This window comes from Filicampus tigris, chromosome 18 (genome assembly GCF_054856515.1).
Source record: "Filicampus tigris isolate MCC_2025a chromosome 18, RoL_Ftig_1.0, whole genome shotgun sequence".
In the NCBI taxonomy this organism is placed as follows: Eukaryota; Metazoa; Chordata; class Actinopteri; order Syngnathiformes; family Syngnathidae; genus Filicampus; species Filicampus tigris.
In genome coordinates, this window is record NC_141234.1 from 4,282,422 (window position 1) to 4,301,274 (window position 18,853).

The 18,853-nt window shown below is 42.0% G+C and overlaps 1 protein-coding gene across 2 annotated transcripts in view; it reads right to left on the reverse strand.

Moving 5' to 3' along the window:
- The window catches only part of csmd2 (CUB and Sushi multiple domains 2), a 142,682-nt gene that overhangs the window by 11,045 nt on the left and 112,784 nt on the right, over positions 1-18,853 (reverse strand). For both annotated transcript variants that reach the window (XR_015082016.1, XM_086013933.1), the window contains exons 48-65: positions 14,674-14,862; positions 13,918-14,064; positions 12,249-12,437; positions 11,522-11,707; positions 11,244-11,438; positions 10,959-11,132; positions 10,687-10,860; positions 10,340-10,513; positions 7,578-7,766; positions 7,239-7,412; positions 5,998-6,180; positions 4,173-4,349; positions 3,797-3,976; positions 3,202-3,375; positions 2,942-3,115; positions 2,351-2,424; positions 1,795-1,906; positions 1,477-1,656 (exon numbers count right to left, since the gene is read on the reverse strand). Coding sequence is in view for 1 of the 2 variants with exons in the window: in XM_086013933.1 (XP_085870059.1) it covers positions 1,477-1,656; positions 1,795-1,906; positions 2,351-2,424; positions 2,942-3,115; positions 3,202-3,375; positions 3,797-3,976; positions 4,173-4,349; positions 5,998-6,180; positions 7,239-7,412; positions 7,578-7,766; positions 10,340-10,513; positions 10,687-10,860; positions 10,959-11,132; positions 11,244-11,438; positions 11,522-11,707; positions 12,249-12,437; positions 13,918-14,064; positions 14,674-14,862 (3,045 nt within the window). In the remaining variant the exon portion in view is untranslated. The remainder of the gene's footprint in view (positions 1-1,476; positions 1,657-1,794; positions 1,907-2,350; positions 2,425-2,941; positions 3,116-3,201; positions 3,376-3,796; positions 3,977-4,172; positions 4,350-5,997; positions 6,181-7,238; positions 7,413-7,577; positions 7,767-10,339; positions 10,514-10,686; positions 10,861-10,958; positions 11,133-11,243; positions 11,439-11,521; positions 11,708-12,248; positions 12,438-13,917; positions 14,065-14,673; positions 14,863-18,853) is intronic.

An 18,853-nucleotide genomic window follows, 5' to 3' on the forward strand; every position in this document is an offset into this window, starting at 1 on the left:
GGTAACAGAACAACATAATATCAAGCGAAGAAGAGATTTCTGTAAACAGGGCAGGATAATCTCACTTTGAACACATACACTCTAAGAAGAGACCATTAGTGTACCCCAGTGGTGCATTGAGCAAGCGCCTAAAACTTGCGACTGGATCCAACTAAAGCGTCAAAGCAGAGGCACTTTTGAAGTACGGACCCGTTAGTCACACTTTTTTTGCAGCTCTGAGAGACACTTCAATCGAGGTCTCACCACTCACAAAGGGCCATGGGAGAAGTAAACATACGCCCCCAGACTGTCAAACAGAAGCCTGTACATACTAAGACAGGTATAGCAACGGTAGTTTATGAACAATAACACCGTGAGTAAACATGGCCACTAAGAAGCTCAAACTCTTCCAGCCTTTTCTTTTTTATTAGATGCCAGTATTTGCCCTGCCAGTCCATCACGGCCCCGTAATGTAGTGTTCAACTGCATTTCTATCACACATTCACTTTTAATCACAACATTTTCTTTTTGGGAAATTAAAGTCCATGTAAAGTCGTGAGCTAACAGGCTTCAAAAGCTACTTTTAGCAATCTCAGAGGCGACTGGCTCATCCGCAGCATCACCTGCTTGCTTGGGAATTTGAATAACGACAACAATCTCTTCAGTAAATTGCGGTTCCAGGAAAGATGCATTTTAGGGGTGTATGCATAGCTAGCCACCAAACTGCACACTGTAGTAGTAGAAATGATATAGCAGGGGTGAGGGGGACTCATGCCAATCACTTATATTACGGGACAGCTCGGTTTCTTAAAATAGTGGAGGAGAGGTGACTCATGCCAGATGCCCAAGTGCATCAATGGAAGCTCTTTCAGCCATGCCCCCCTCCTAAAAAAATTCGGAAGACTGAAATGGTGAATTCGAGTTTAACGCTATATCTAAAAAATTCAGTCCTACATAGCCGTTGCACAAATGTTGTATAACATATTTTTAAAAAACTTCTAATTCCACTTCGCAATCTTTTTAATTGAAAGTAGCAATCATTCAGACAGGATTATTACTACAGAGTGTCAATGGCAAACACTTTTTGTTCGTCAATTTGTCCGACAGAACTTGTTAACATTGTCTCACTATATATAAAATATACTTCTTCTAAGCAAATCAATGGTAAATGTGCTTATCAGGTTATGTCCTCTCGTTAATGTTGCTCAGCTTGCTTTCCACCCATGTGTGGTGTGTGTGTGCAGAATTTAATTGTGTGATGGATGGACCGTCCTACCCTCGCATGCGTCTGACTAGAAGCAGCTGTTAACTGAGGTATTTATCAACATTAGTGAATCTGCTGTTTCACCCTCAAATACTGCTTGTATTGTGTGGCATGTTTCAACAATTTTGGTTCCAGGTTAAGAGCACATCAAAAAGGTTAGGAAACCTTTGCATATTTAAATAGAAATGAGATGTGTTCCCTAATGGGAAAAAAAATCATGAGACTATTTCTACCTGCACAGTGAGGTGGTTTCCCAGTCCAGCTCCCGTCGGACTTGCAGGTCCTGTGCTCTGATCCTCCAGCCAAGTAAAATCCGGGCTGGCACGTATAGATCAGCGTGTAGCCAAGGGATGGCAGTTCAATGGCTCGCACGTCCAATTGGGCCGGAAGCTCTGGCTGGCTGCAGTGGTGAGCTGCAGACATAAAACGGCGACGGGGGTGGGCGAACGAATGAGATAAGGCATTTAAGGCAGCAAGGAAGAAGAAAGTGCGTTTTTCAAGAGTGAGGAGCATGCATGGAGATTGAGAGATTTTTTTTATAATGTGCTTACCTATGCACTCAGGCTGGAATCCACTCCAAGTAAGGTTGGGCAGACATGTGCGAGAAATGGATCCCTGTAGTAGGTAACCCTTTCTGCAGCTGAAGAAGACGGTGCTGCTGATCTGGAAGCAGCAACACACAAGGATGTGAAAATATCGTACATGCTGGGCAGGACTTGTCGGATGTTCCAAATAATGTACAATAAATGCCTTATAAAACACACTTTGTTTTTTTAAAACCTACTATAAATGTAGTTATTCTGTCACAGGAGGCTATAAAGAAACAGTCAAGTGCACCCTGTTTTAGAGTTAAGACATGAGCGAGTCTATTTTTCTATATAAATGAAGTCTGAGTACTACAACCAAATTTCATTTAAATGAGAGCAAAACAAATGCTAATTCCGACAATTTGCTGGATGACTGTTAAAGTAAAGTAAAGAAGTGGTTAAAATCTACATTTTCATCAAGATGTTATCATTAAAATAACATGAAATTAAGCTTTTAACACTAAATATGTATTTATTTGTTTGCTTTAATTGTTCGGTGCATTAATTATGTATCTGATACCTGATAGCCTTGACTGTTGTTCTGATTCCCAAAGAGCGGGGTGCCTGGGTCTGTACAGGTGGTGTGAGTGGGATCTGTAACAAACATACAATTGGCCTTATTTTATATTCATGTCACACACAACAGTGAAATGTTTCTTCAGTCTTATGTGAAATACTGTCTGCTGTGTTATATTGCCCAAGTATGTATCTATATCATACTGCTGTTGTTTTTGCTGCACGGCTACAATAACTAATAAAACAAAAGTTTGCAGTCTTGTTTTACTGGAACTCAAGTATATGGGAAATAAAGAAAACCTGTTCAAGACCCAGTTTTTTGTGGTGGAAAATTGAGCAGTGTTGTACTTCCACCAAACACAACCTTTTGGAATCATGGCCAAAACTCCTGCAGATTGCTGATGAGCTGATCATTTGAATCAGGTGTGTAGGAGGAGGGAAGCATCTAAATCATGCAGGATAGGGGCCCTGGACGATATGGTGACCCCTGATCTAAAACATGCAGGGTACTGGCCTTCAAGGACCGTAGTTTGACACCTGTGGTCTAGACTAACCAGAGCTAAAAACAACTACGCCTAACTAAAATGTGATATACCTATGCAAGAGGGCTGTGTTCCACTCCAGGTGCCATCATATTGGCAATACCTCCTGGCAGAGCCCACCAGGATAAGAGGGGGAAAGCATGAAAAGGAGACCGAAGAAAGGTAGGTAAAACCTCGGTCTTCCCTCCTCCCTTGGGCAGGCAAGCCTGGGTCTCCACAGAACACAGCTGCAAAAACAAAGACAGAATGACACCAAAGTATCTTGGGATTTAAATAAATGTATTTCCCCAAAGGAGTGCATTGTGCCACTTACGGAAGCACTGTGGTTTCTCCCCACTCCAATTACCACTGCCTTGGCAAGTTAACACAGTGGGTAATGACAGCTGGTAACCTTGGTTACAGGAGTAGCTGATGCTGGAGCCCCAGTTAAAGTCTGTACCAACGACCTGTCCGTTAGGAATGATTGGCGGAGGACCACAGACAATTGCTACAAGTGGAAGAAACATATTGGGTGAGCTCATGTTTTATAGATTTAGGACTGTTGTTCTCTACATTGAATAATCCAGTTGTAATTTCCCAAATGCGGAATGTTGTATAACAGAACAATAATGTCATATATATGAATAGACTCAACACTCTATCCCTCTATTTATCAATTATAAAACTCTGGTCCTTGAGGGCCACTATCCTGCATGTTTTACATGTTCCCCTCCTCCAACAAACCTGATTCAATTTATCAGCTCATCAGCAAGCTCTGCAGGGAGCCTGATAATGATCACGAATCAGGTGTGTTGGAGGAGGGAAACATCTAAAACATGCAGGGTAGTGGCCCTCGAGGACCAGAGTTTGATACCTGTGTCCTCTATCTTTCCCATGGAATAATTCAACATTGGATGAGACAAGAATACCCTTGCACAGAGGCTTGGTGCCATTCCAGGTACGAGCCGTGGTGCAGATGAGGGTGGAGGCACGGTCGGCATCCATGGTAAAACCAGGGGAACACTGGAAACTAACGGTGTGATTGTAGATAAAATCATTCCCCAACCTCACTCCATTAGCAGGCACTCCAGGGTCACCGCAGTTGATTACTGCATGGGGGTGATGGACAGTAAAATAATCAACCATGTCACCCTGCAGTAACTGTCAAAGTTGATATTAACAATTGTACGAATTTAAGTCATTCCCATTGACTTAGCCCCTAACGAGACAAATAGAATAGAATAGGATAGGATATACCAAAGCACAACATATAGATGTACCCGTAATATAAGGGCGGTTAATTACCAGAGCACTCAGGCATGTTGCCGGTCCAGGTGCCATTTATGGTACAGTGTCTGGTGAGCAGGCCAGTCGAGTAGAAGCCATTCCTGCAGGCGTAAGTGATGGATCTGGAAAAGGTCAGGCCATCGTGGATCAGGATCTGGGCGTTTCGAGGGGTTCCGGGGTTTCCACAGGATATGACTAAGAGCAGAAAATAAGGGAGAGATAGGTTTACTGAGCTCCGGGTCCTAACCTAAGACCCTAACCCTAAACCTAACCCTATCCTAATTTCACTAAGTTGAAATCAGTCTATTGCGATATCTGACATCATTAGAAATGTAATCCATGAATGTGAATTGTAAGTGGACTTTATTATAAAATAGGACGTGTGCCTTGAACTTTGACTATCAGACACGAGCAAAGGTGCTTGGCATCGCAGTCACCAGCTTGCATCAGACAGTGAAGGCCCCACGGGTGCAGGTTCCTCCATAATGACCAGATGTGGTCCAGCCTTTGAAGCTGGTGCCAGCTAAGAACAGGTGGGTGACGCCCGGCTCACATGTGCACACCAAAAAAAAAGGGATTGAGCCAAAGGGAGGTGCGGTAGAGAGGTGGTGGCAGAAGGATGGATGTGTTTGTGATTAAAATAGAACGGGAGCTGGAAATAGTGAATGGATAGGAATGGAAAAGAGCCCAAATGGAGAAGACATCGTAATGGAGTTTGCAGATGTAATGCATGACGGGAAATCATTTTTTATTATAGGTCAGCAATGTTTTATCCAGTTAATGACCGTCTTGCAAAACATATTTAACAATTATCTCCTCATTAACTCTCAATTTGAAACACTAATCCTAGTTTCAAAGCCTAACTACTTTTAAACCATAGGCCATTCTGACACCAGATTTATTGCCAATGTGCAACCTCAGTTTAAAATTGTGTCCCTACTTGGAAAGCCAAACCCTACTTTTAAACCCTAACCCTAATTTAAAAACCTTACAATTACTAACCCTAATTTAAAACCCAACTTTGAAACCTTAACCCTAGTTTAAACTCCTACTTTGAAACCCGAACCATAGTTTAATACCCTACTTTGAAACCAGCAAATTGCTTAATATCATGACAGGCAATTACCTGTTTTCTAAACTCAGGATCAACATTACCACGATAATGACATATCAGCGATGTAATACGCCTCAGGGAGAAAATATGACTTTTATTTTGCATACTTATATTGCATATGGAATTCAGTGAATGCAATTTTCAACTTCAATAACCCCGCATCAACTCCCAAGCCTCTCTGTCAGATATTGTGCTCATTAATGACTACATCTTCATCTGACACATTCATTTAATTTTACGCCACTTGTCAATATCTGCAGTGCAGTGGCTGCAATTCAAGCACTCGTTTCGCACACCCAAACGCCCCCCCCCCTTCCCCTCCGTCACTGTCCTCCAGCTTTTTATCTTGATTCCCAAGGCATTTCCTGGCCGGCTGGGCTGTGTAATCCCTCGATCGTCTTTTGAGTCTGCCGCCGGGTCTCAAGTCAGATGTGTCCAGAATATCTTTGCAGTGCATGCAGGAATGCATCTTAAACAGATTGGTTATCGACCTCCAGGGAAGTTGTTCTGCTCTGTGCTCAGGGCTACTCTTTTTTTCAGTGATATTAGAATTTTAAATGAACTTTTAGGTTAAGCACTAACACTAACCACATCACCAATTGGTCATATAGGTCAGTTGTAATGAACTCTAACCCTAATCCAAACCCCAGACCTGGTTTTGACAAACAAACAATGAGTCTTCCATACAGCCAGTGAAGACATACACAATTGAACATCTGCATTTCATACCATGGCACTCTGGTTGGGTACCCAGCCAAGTCCCATTGGCCAGGCACGTCCGCTCTGGAGAACCTTTCAGTGTGTAACCCGGCTCACAGCTGAAGCGCACCGCACTGCCCACTGTGAATTCATCCCCCAGGCGGATGCCATGCACAGGAACACCTGGATCCCCACAAAGACCTGCCGATTCACCTGGGAAGCAGAAAATATATGATGAAAAATGAAGAGACAATAAAAAAAAGGAAAGAAACCATTTTCAGGTTCCACTACTTGAACCTCTGCAGAATTGTTTGCTTTGATGGATATTTTTCTATTAGAGAATAACATAATGCGAGTGCTGGATCAGAGCCACAAGCCCTCCTTCGAATGGATCCATCAAACCTAAAGAGTACTTCTCTGCCTCCATTAGCCATGCGTCCGAAATAAATTTGGCGTCATTACGATCATTTGTTTAACATGCAGGAAACAACCTTGCATCCCATTGATATACTTTTAAAACGACTATCGATTTAGCAACGATGGTTATTGCTCGCACATCCTGATCTCACAGTGCTCAGGTTTGTGCCATTTGAATGGGTGTTACAAACATTACACACATCTTAATAGGACTGCTGTATTTATTGCCTTCTTATGGAATAAGAAAAAACACAAATAAATGACTTAAAGGAAAAGTGGGAGTGCAGGGGCCAACATCTTGATTGATCTTAATAAACAAGCCAGAATCCAGGCATCCTGGTTCCTCCATCTGAGTGGAATAAAACAGTTTTTTTAGAGGGCACACTTTTTGCCCTTGAGACCTACCCCCCAAATTCCATATTATTGGACTAGTACTGAAATTAATTATGTAGGAATGGGGGAGTACCAATACCCAGATATCGGTATCGGGACGAGACAATCTTATTTCAAGGTACTTGTTTGGCGATACTAGCCACCAATACTTAAATAAAATAAAATAATCTGACACATCAAGTTTTCATTGTCAGTAGTTGATGCTACACTGTGGCCGTTTGACACAACATCAGAAAGACAGAAAGATCTTTTTTTCAGAGTTATTTGTCATTGTGTTAATTGAAATTGTATGTCTCAAAATGACTAGTGGTAGTAGTATCGGTGAGTACCCAAGGGTGAATACCTAAAAAAAAGTAGTATTGAAAATTCTTATAATTATGTTATTTATTGGCATGCAATCTACAATTTTAAATTTGGACATTTCTGTTTCCAAAGTTACTCAAGCTGGGAATAGTCTCTACCAGAGCAATGTGGTGGTGAGCCGCTCCATTGCGCATCCAACTGGCACATGCGCGTTGTGTTGCCGATAATGCTACGCTGGCCGATGCAGCTGTAGCGAATGACTGAGCCCACGGTTCGACGGTCGCCTGAGATCTGGGCGTATGGGGGTATGCTGGGGCGGTCACACAACACCACTGTTCGGATGGAGTTAGTGGAAAAAGTAAAGCACCAGTTAGCTGGGAAACATCAAATGCAGATGGTAAAAAAAAATCATGACACGAAGCAGTCCCTAAATATAAAACTGAGTTTTATCAAGCAGATGAGCCACATACATTGTACTGGCCAACAAGGGTACTCACAAAGGCACTTGGGCAGGGAGCGGTCCCAGGTACCATCACCTTGACAGGCAATAGAGCTTGTCCCTAGCAGGTAGTGACCCGGGTTGCAGCGGTATGACACGGTGGTCTGGAAGCTGTAGCGATGTGGTCCACTGGGTAAGACTTGCCGAATGCTGTTCTCCACATGACCTGGCTCTGTGCAGTTCACAGCTAGGGCGACAATGACCAGACAGGCGGAAGAGGGTGGGAGGGGACAACACAAGTTGAACTGCAGTTTTTTGTTCCTACAGTACTCATTCAGACAGGTAACTTGTGTGGCAAGGAGATTCTCATTCAGAGATATTCATCTTCATCCAATGTTAGTCATCTTGATTATATTCTGCAAATATCCCCACCCTCATTTCTGCTTTCGTTATTCCAGTATCTATCCACCCCAATACCAAGAAAGTAGCCGGACAGGCTCCAGGAATAAACATGTTTGATAACAGTCGGCCTCCTGCTGTCCATCGCATTGCAAATATGTTGATGGATGTGAAAAACGGCAGAAGGAAGCAGCACCGTAATAGTTAAGCTTCAGATGGAGAGAATTGGAAAGGGGTGAGCGGGGTGGGGTGGTGCACCTTGGGATGAAGAGGCTGATCTTGTCAAATATATTAAAATTGACTGGATGTCAATGATATTACTTGTGTCCACACTGATCCATTTTGAGTGTCTTGTACAAGCAGAATTTCATATTGTTTCAACAATGTCAACAGTTCGGTGACTAACGTTTGCTGTTTAGTTTAAAATGCAAATTTGAATTATTACACAAAGATGCCAGACTTCTAAATGGCTTTCTGTCTACAACCTCCAGAGGAGCCATTATGCCCCACTATGCACTATTTATTTGCCAGATTCGGAATTGAGCTCATTGTATGCTAATAAGCTTGCTCGTTTTTACGCTTCCAACGTGCAGCATAGCTGAATCACCCTAAGAAAAAAAAAAAATCCCTTTCAAACTGCTGACCTGTAGGGCATTTTTATAAGCCAACACAAACATCACAATAACTTATATTTGGACAAATTAGAATAGTCATTCTGAAACAGAAGTTCCAAACTAGAACTTGTGTGTATTAGTATTTGTTTGACTTTAATCAAAGAGCCCACCAGCTTCACCGATACTTGGAGCCCTGCCAAGTACAGGCCTTTTTTTTTTCTTCCATCTTGTCTTGGTCACCTTTTATTAACAAACAACGAAATACGAGTAGCCCAAAGGTAGGTAGGTGTTGTGGCTCTGTTGTCACGACTCAAATTGTGATTAGCGAGAGCTCAGTGTGTTATAGATGAGGTCGATGAGATGAGACTCTTATAGCCAGCGGAAATCATTATCTTTTAGATAACTGACTCACACTCCACCTCCCGGAGAAGAACAGCTCAGGGTTCACGATGTAAGCTGAGAAGAAACAAATGAATCATCACTGCACTTTTCCTTTTCAATCTCCGAGCGAGAGTGTGACAGGGACCGTATCAACAAAATATGCCTGCAATGTTCTAATTAATGTGATAAATCTACTTTGTAATTTACAGAGAGACCTCTAATCTACGTATAGCCACAAAGACAGTGAGGATAATGGAACATCAACCCAGTGCACGCCCATCCACAGTCACACACCTCATATTCCAGATCTGTAGACTGCATGGCACTAGGCAATGAAAACACGAATATAATTGAGAATTAAGAAAGGACCACACATGTCGTCCATCCATACCAACCCTTTTTCAGGCCCAATAGAAACCACAGCCAAGTGCACATTACACTGCAGTGTGGAAAACTCCTGTCTGAAGCAGTCTGCAGAGCTTTCCCAGTTTTTAGCTCTCCCACAGTGTGTGCTTTGAATCATTTCAAGTTGGACCAGATTCACATGGCCTCCACCTATGCGGAAGGATGGAGAGGCCACAGGCAACTAAAAGCAGCAAATTGCCCATTGCTGCTTTATATTATGCCCCTTGCGCATTCCTCTTCACCCCACAATAAAGACGCAGTTCACAGACGTTTAACCTTCCCAATTATTTCATAAATGTCTTAAAACATTTTCATCCTGAGCAAAACAAATGTATTCATTAAAGTCTGACCTTCATTTATCAGTCACATTTTGGTCTTAAATTCCCAATGGGCCTTTCATGCTTGGCAATATGTTTTCAGTTAGTAAATATTGTTTAGAAAATTCTCCTTTATGCAAAACACAGCCTAATGAAACGTCCTTGCTATGCTCATACAAAGAACAAAATTAGATTATTTGATAGAACACAGTTACGGTTTTCAAATTGAAGCTGTCCTTGTCTCTCTCAGAATTGAGCTAGTGCAAATCATTATGTACTGTAAACAATACATAAACTCAATTATCTTTTTTAAAAATACAAATTATTCTTTTCTTTGCTGTCTCAGTTAAATTCCCAGTGACTCTTTAATGCTTTCTCCCGGCAGGTATAAGTACAGCACAAATCTGCCTGAAGTGTTGTGATCATCAATGGTATTCTAGATAACTTGAATTGTACCTTATTTGATTCAATAACAAAACCAACAAAAAGTGGTTATAGGAAAAATATAACAATATCCCACATAGTTAAAGAATTAAAATGTTCTTCAGAATCCAGTTCTTCAGAATGCTGAAATTACTGCAGTGTCAAAATCAAACTCCGATATTTGAATGGATCACATCCATGCAACATTTATTTTCCATTGACAACACTTCTTTCTGATATTTGTGATTTGTAGTTGAAAGTCCTGTGCACTTGTTACTCACTTTTACACCGAGGAAGAGAATTACTCCACTGCCCGTTGGCCTGGCAGGTTGACTTAACAGCTCCTTGAAGAACGTATCCGGTAATGCAGACAAAACGGACGCCATCGTTTAAGCTAAACTGTGTTCCCTGTGTCACACCAAAGGTGGGGTTACCGGGATGCCCACATGTGATAGCTGGAAAAAAATAAAACAAATGAAAAAACAATGTTACGTAAGTCAGTCAATGTCATTTGCTCTGTTAAATGTCTACCTGAGGTGACAAAGCTCATTGTCAGTATATTACCAAGCAGTTAGACTTCTTTCACTATATAACAAAGGATCAATAACTTCATAATGCAGCTACTTACGAACACAGACTGGGGTTTGCCCTGACCAACGATGATCCTGTTCACAGATCCGCACAGACACCCCGATGAGACGAAATCCAGGGTTACACTGGTACACAACACTTCCTCTATAATTGTAATTCTCCCCATTGATTTGGCCATTTACAATTGGCTCAGGGCTGCCACAGTGGCCAGCTATGGAAAAAAAATGCGTTTGCATGGCATGAAGGCCCACGTTCACAGTTTCTTAAAGAAATTTGCCTCGCATAGCAGCACTTTGTCAGTGGACTCACCCAGACACTGGACTTGTGTTCCGCTCCAAAGTCCGTTAGACATGCACTCTCGAACACGGGAGCCTACTAAAGTGTAACCTGTATTGCAGGAAAAAATTGCAGTGGCTCCAAACACAGTCAGTGTTCCTATCTTGTTACCATTTGGTGGAGTCCCAAGGTCGCCACAGGAAATAACTGAAAGCAGATTTATGCTTTTAGAATCGAAAGTCAAAACCTAAGCATTCTTTGGATTTCCAAATGAAACAAAAGTAAGAAGGAGAATGCTGGCAGCAGTTTAACACTTACTATCGCAGACAGGCCGTGGATCTGGGTAGTTCCAAGTGCTATTGGCTTGACACTGAATGACTCTTTGACCCCTGTAGTAATACCCTGGGTCACATATGAGCATCATTATAGCATCGTATTGGTTCTGGGTTCCATAGATTAATCTCCATCGCCCGTGCTCTACTGCAGAGTGGCCGATATCAGGGCAGCTCACCGCTGTGTGATGGAACACAATAGGAAATCATCACGTTTTTATTACTTTAGTACAACACGGCAACAAATTGTAGTGACATACTTACGGACACATCTGGGAGGGGTCTCAATGGGACTCCACCTTCCGGATTCCTGACAGACCATTGTTGTGGTGACAGGCCCTGCAAGTCGGAATCCAGCATTGCACCGGTAAGCAGCCCTGGCTCCTAAAGAGAAGTCCTGGCCCACAATGCTACCATTGATAGGGAGCACTGGCATTCCACAGGACGTAACTGGAATGGAAGGAGGGAGTCGGTAATGCATTTTTGTGTACTTGGGGGTTATGCCAGACTTGATACTCTGAATAAAACTGATTCAAAATTCTTGAAGATTCTTGAAAATGTTAAAATTAGGATGTGAAATCAGGGTTAGGGTTACCCTTAACCCTTAGGGTTAACCCTAACCCTAACGCCCAAAAAAGGACCATGAATTGGAAACTTTTTAGTTATTAAATGACCATATATTGTGGCCAAGTAGAATTGGTTACAGCAAATAGATTTTTGCTCCTCTCAATTATTTTGTCACTTTCAAAACTGATGTAACAGGCAGTGTGGAATATCTTTAGTTGAGACCATGTGCATACCTTTAAATTAAAAAGGTACCTTAATGGTGAAAAATTGCAAGGCATGACATACAACAAAGGCAAACATGTTTGGCAACACAATTAAATTCAAGTCAATAATCCAAAAGGTATCCGAGCGCCAACATTAGACTCAATTTTCCATCGCTATGTGCAATATCCAGATCTGCTTTATCAGCTAGTTGGATCCCGACCTTGGCAGAGTGGCACTGGTGCATTCCACTGATAGAGTCCCTGGGTAGTGCGGGTGCAGGTGGCGCTGCTCTGGCCAATGAGTCGGAAGCCTTGGTCACAGCTGAAACGCAGAGTGCTTCCCAGCTTGGTGCCTGTCAGACTGTGCACTGTGCCATTTACAGGGTTGCTGGGCGGGCTGCAGTAGGCCGCTGTGAAGAATTTCAAAAATGTATTAAATACAACCAAGCAAGAGAGCACACAATACAAATGTGTATACTGATACGGATCAGCATATAATCCCAATAACAATGTAAAAGGATGCAACCGGTTGCTGAGGGGGTGATAGATTAATGAGCTTTTCATTGCAAAGAGCCCAGGATTTATTTTGCATCTGTCATGTCTGGATGGTGAAGTCAATGAGGATATATATGGATATGAAATTAGGAAGGATGTGCAGCTAAGATGGATAATTGATTTGTATTTTGTCAATACATGCAAAGAAGAATCATAAAAATGGACACATAATAATTGAAATGCAGTTCTGTATCTGCTTGTGTTTGTTAGCCTTATTAGCGGCTGCAGTAATACATCTTTCCAAATGAATCCAGCAACGGGTCACAAAGAATAAGAGCCTCTCAGGAAATAATGCCTCACTTGGTGAAAGCGGAAAAAAGCTCTTTCCATTATGGTTCATCACTATAACTACAGACATATCCAATGTTTACCACGAGTGATATTAAAGACATAGACAGGCTAACTGCACGTTTCATTGGACGGTCCTCTCCTGTCACTCACCCAGAGTGACATCTGCGGAGCTTATTTAAATTCTTCACTTCAATCTGTGTCAATCTCATTTGCCTGTCTTTCTGTTATCCTTACTCTTCCTCTCTCCCTTTTGCCTCCGAGAACATGTCTTGTCTCATTTCAATCAGCCCTGCAGCTCAAAGGACTCAGATCAACACAGGCAGGTGAGAGGATAGGAATAGGTAATAGGGAGGTGGGGGCTTACAAAGGGAGGCATATGAAGCACAAAAGAGATAAGAGGGAAGATAGTCAGGGGTGCTTTATGAGGTGCGGGTGCCGCACAATGAAAGGTGGCATGTTAAGAATGCAGTCCATGATGGGAAAGTGCTCAAGGAGATGTTTGCCTGTTGCAAATGCAAGAACTGATGGATTGCTGAAAACACAAGACGGGCACGACAAATCTGCTAGCACCATCTGTTTCTCCCTCGTCGCCACGATACTTTCATGTTGACCATTGCAAATTGCAGGTTCTTGGCAATCAATCTATCCATCTGTCATGGAACCTGCTATGGCAAACTCAATCATTGGTGAGGAGCGATTGAAAGATGAGGCAAAGGAAGAAAACAAAAAAAATCTGAGAAATGACAGCACCAACATCCGGTTGGGGAACCAGAGAGCTCACCGCTAAAAATGATTAGTCAATCTGGCAGAACAGTGTTGATAAAGAGGCTTTTAAATATTTAGACAGTCATTTTTCATGACCAGTTATGCAGATGTAATATAAAAGAACAATAGATCACTTAATGGAACTGAAGAAAAATTGGAAGTAGCATTTCTCAGATTTAACTGATTCTCAGGCCCCTACCGCAATGATGTGAGGACCACAGGGATATAAGTTTGCTCTATTAAAAAAAAGTCATTCACTTTCCAAAAGGCACTTCTCACCTGAGTAGCGTATACGGAAACCTTTGTGGCTGGTAGTGTGGTCGAAGGACCAGTGCAGGTACACTTTGTTACTTGAGCTAGTGATGCTGAGTGGGCTGGAGTAGTTACCACTAAGTGTGATCAGGAGAGGACTCTGTCTTGAAGGACCTGCATTAAGAGACAAACACATAAAAAATATGGCTAAAGTATCGGAAATTCAGCTTTCTTTATTTTTCTAATTAATTCTAGAAGGTAGTACTTCATTTCCTAACATTCACTTTTTCAAATAACCCTGCTGCTGAAAGTTACTCAGAATTCCATGTTCTACTACATTTTCATGAGAGCAGGCTCACCGTTTCCACAATTGTGCCTAGTTATGTCTGTGAGGGAGCCTGCTTTTAGTTTCACTTATAATAAAATCAGAATTTACTCTGCTCCTAATTGAAGAGGCGAAAAACTGAAAGTACGTTCAGTAATTGGTTTGGCAGCCCCAAGGTTAGCGAATGTCTGCTCATTTTTGCTTTGCAAAAAAAAAAAAAAAGAATAAAATGCACTAATCAGCAAGTCTTGCGTATACGACCACCATTTACTGCGAGAAGCCTGCCAGGCTTGTTGACTGCCCCTGTAATTACGTGCAAATGCACAAAGCAGATGAGGAGGAAAGACCATGTGTGGCTCTTTGCTTCATTTTGAGCTTTAATCGAGCATGCCGCTAATTGCTTTTGGTAAACACTGAACGTACATATGTTGATTCAAAAAGCAAAGACAGTATCTCACCATCAAAGATTTCAAGCTCATCAAATTGACGGCTGGTCTGGAAATGCTCTATGGTAAACGTGATATTGTATCCGGGCTCCACTTTGATGACCCAGGAGCACGACTCAAAATGAGGGAAGCCCGTTCCTGGTGACTGGCTCATAATGACGCCTGTGGATGCTGTCAATACCTCATTCATGGGACATGTCACTGTTGAGTCAAGATAAAGAGAGGAAAAATAATTAGTTGCAGCAGAATTCCATATTGCTAATTTAGTTACCATTTATGAGCCTATTGGATGGTGTTTATTCATTAGTAGTTTAACTGAATCCATCCTGAAGTACTAAATCGGGGGGGATCCATATTATTGTTGTCGGGCAAATAAATGTTGCTTTGAGTGCTACTGTAATTCGATAATTATTACAAACACAAATTTGTCTGCAAGGTGAGTCAAGAAATAGCTATCATTCTCTCTTTTTCATGGATACCCTTGGGCAAAAATGTTATCCCTTCTATTTGCCCTTTTTTAGTGTGATACAGATGTCAATGCAAATCTTCCCGGAAGCCACATTTGCTGAATGTCTAATTTGGGACAGGTCACACTAATTTGCTCATTGCAGGCTTTCGCTCCAAGGTGCCTCTTTGTGCAAGTGGACGCCCTTCGCCCCATGTGTTTGGAGCATGTTTACCCTTGTGCTTGCTTTCAAATACACAAAAAGATTAAAAAGGCAATGGGGCGAAATAAATGGCCGACTGCCTTGGTTAAAATGTGTTGACAAATTATTAAAAATGTTGGCTCTTATCATTCTTGGCGTGCAAACTAAGTGGGATTTATTGCATGAGGACATCTTACAATGTCAAGTGTGCCGTTCACTGAATTGCAAATGAATGCCAGTGTAATGGTGGTTAACGTCGAATACTGAAAATCTCGAGCCTGAGACAGACATGAAGATTATCATAGATTATGCAAATTGTTCGTATATGTATGTTTGAAGCATGCACCCAGTGAGATGTAGAAAAACATGATGGAAATCCATGTGTACAAAATACAGTAGCTACATTCCCTTCACATCCTTTGTTTTCTGTCTGCCTGTCTCAAATGCACCAATGGGAGAGGAAAGTGAGGAAAGGTCTTTGGAGCACATTTACGTCTTCAAAGGCTCAACCTGCAAGCCAATTTGGAACTCCCATTCCAATCCAAGCAAGGAAATCATAATTTTGGTTGACACTTTTATGCCGCACTGAAGAATAGCATTGAAGCAGTTCAAACAAGTTCAAACAAATAACCATTCCTACTTACTATGGTATTCCTTCCCTCTAGAAAGTCAGTTTTGCAACAGAACTTCTGTTTTGAACATGTTGCCAAAATGGTAAAATTCAAAGCAGCAATGATCGGGTGGCCTCATTCATTCGTATGCAGAACACAGATACTGTGATTCACCATTTCAGTCATTTTGCCACCAGTGTGCAAAATCTCCAAAAGTCACAAATAGGTAGAACGCATGGCAATAGCCGATACACGCAATTCATGAAGTATACCACAGCAAATGTAGTGTTAATTTTAAATACTGTGAGATATTTTATTTTCTGATCCTGAAATATAACCTAATATAACACTGAGAAAGATTAAATACATCACTGACAGGTGACATGATAGACTTCAGTCTATAAAACGTACGTGCGACATCCATTTAACGTTCAATTGGGGTGGGGATGGATGTGCTCTCAGTGACCTTTCGAAAAGTCTTCAAAACTACCTTCATCCTGTCATGGTGGTGGTTGGGGCTCTTGTCTTTAGACCACTACTTTTTAAACTGACACACTTGAAGCATTGCTGCATTTGTAAGCAAATGGACAAGAGGGGACAAATCGAATGGAAGGAAAGCGGCCACTACTTATCAGTGCAAGATCAATGCTTATGGGCCTCAAAATTTAATTGTCCCTTTAATAAGGCAAGCAAGTCAAGCCAATGGGGATTTCACCGTGTGAAACAAACCCTTCTCAAAGGAGCAAAATTCATTCATCTTCCTCTCACACATACGGTGGAAAAGGATACACGACAATTGCTAAAATTAAAGGATTCCCCTGCCTGCTCAGTTCTGCAAGCAAGCAAACATTGCAGTTTGTATATTTATAGCTTTACCATACAATTCCAGAATGAGCTCACGTGTCCAGAAATCGTTTTTTACCACTGCAGTATTCTTGTCTCCATTTCTGGAATTTAATTATCATATGCAGAAAGGTGATAAGGAGCTGATTGAACGGAATGGACCACTACACACGTATTAACATGAATCAGGACCTAACAACTATGAGAAGTCAGGGATGACATAGATATAAAGAAATAAGGGGCAGCTGTAATCCTTTCTCCGGGACTTAAAGAAAGGGGGCATAGTTGAAAAAGAATAATCTATGGAATAAAAAAGGAGCCTGATAGGAAGGCAACAGCAGGACGTCCTGGAAGAAAGCTAACTACAGCTGGATGGAAAATGAATGTGAAGGAAAAGCTGCGTCCCAAAAAATCCGGTGGCTTGAGAAGGGTGTCTTATCCAGACATTTTGATCATCACAGCTATTTTGCGTTCAATTACTGACATCACATGCTCCGAGTCCCTGTGGTCTCATGGAGGTACTGTGGGTCCAACACTCCTGAGCGACCAAACACAGGGCAGATTGAATAATGTACAAAGTGGCTGCTAAAATGGCATCAAAAGTGGGAGATGGAAAGCTAGTCATGTCTGGCAAACGGTCCTCTGGACTGAATACAAAGAAGAGAAGTGAATGTGTGTCTCTGGGATTGTAGCATTTAAAGGGAGATCAGGCACAACATGAGCGCGCTGATAGACGTCAAAATTCTGCACTTTAAACAGCCGCCGAAGAAGGTTGAGTGCGCAAGAGATTAACAGGTACGTTACGCAAGAAGAGACACAAAGTGTGATGCTGGTGAGTCGGCAGGAACTGTGTGGGGGAGGGGCTGGGTGGGGGGTGCAGTCCGAGGCAATGCAGAGGATGAGAGACGATACCGAGAGGCAAACGGCACTGCAGAACAGGATGGAAGCTCCGGTATTGCTCTTTAGGAGACCATCGCAGTCATAGCATCCACTACTTTAGAAGCTAGACGCCAGGAAAGGGCTGTGTTAAACATATATGTGTGTTCACGTGCAATTTGCTGCATGCGGAGGGTTGCGCTCATGAGAGCCAGAAGCGATGATTTGATAGGTGCAGCTGCAGCCGGCATGTCCCGTGCATTTCAATGAGCTGTGCATTCCAACCTCAGTCTCTCCTTGTCCTCTCCTTGCTTGCCTTGGCGCTTAAGTCCTGTCCTGTGCTTAATCATCCTTCTGCTACGTAAAGCCGTGCTTACATCCTCATCCTGCTGCCAAACTTCTTACTTTAATTTTCCTGTTCTTGTAACTGAGTCTATGCTCCCATCTAAATATATGATACAAACATGAAATATACTCAAAAAGGTTGGGCTGGTCAACTTTTAATCTAACGTTCACTATTTCGGACCGACGAAAATCACCCTGTTGTAACTTTACAATCATCAACTTAGCAGGCATTCTTCCATTGGACCGGGGCTTGTGTTTCACGAACATTATTTATTTGAATGTGTGTGTGCACTTGTCAATTAATAGTTTCAAAACTTTGACAATGTACATTAATCCAACCTTACTTATTAAAATCCATTTGGATATAAAAACTGCAGTATTTTGACACATTTACAGGCTATAGACATGCTACTTTGTTTCACCACAGCTTGACCTGGTTTATTTCCACATGCTCTTTGCTTTTTATCCGAACTATTGTTTCCCCCCCTCATTGCTCACCCTATGCTGACATAATTTACATATTTCCCTTATTTATTGTTTCAAATTAGTCACGCGCCTCACATGATGCTAACCCACTGGAAAATCCACTGTGTGAGAAACAAAATGACAAGGCGGCAATGTGGATTGCAGCAAGAGTATTAAAAAAAAAAGAATGTAAAAATATGTGTTCATAATATTTTAAAGCAGAGTGAAAAAGAGGGACCTCTCTGTGCACCAGTTTCCGATTACCCTGAGGAAAAGTGTTGAGCACAACATTCGGCATGATAAGGGTGCAGTGTGGTACTAACAGCGCCACTATTAGGTCCTTTGGGAGGATAATTCTCAGCACGAAGAGAGCGACATGACCGCCATTCTCAGTCTCGCGGGAAC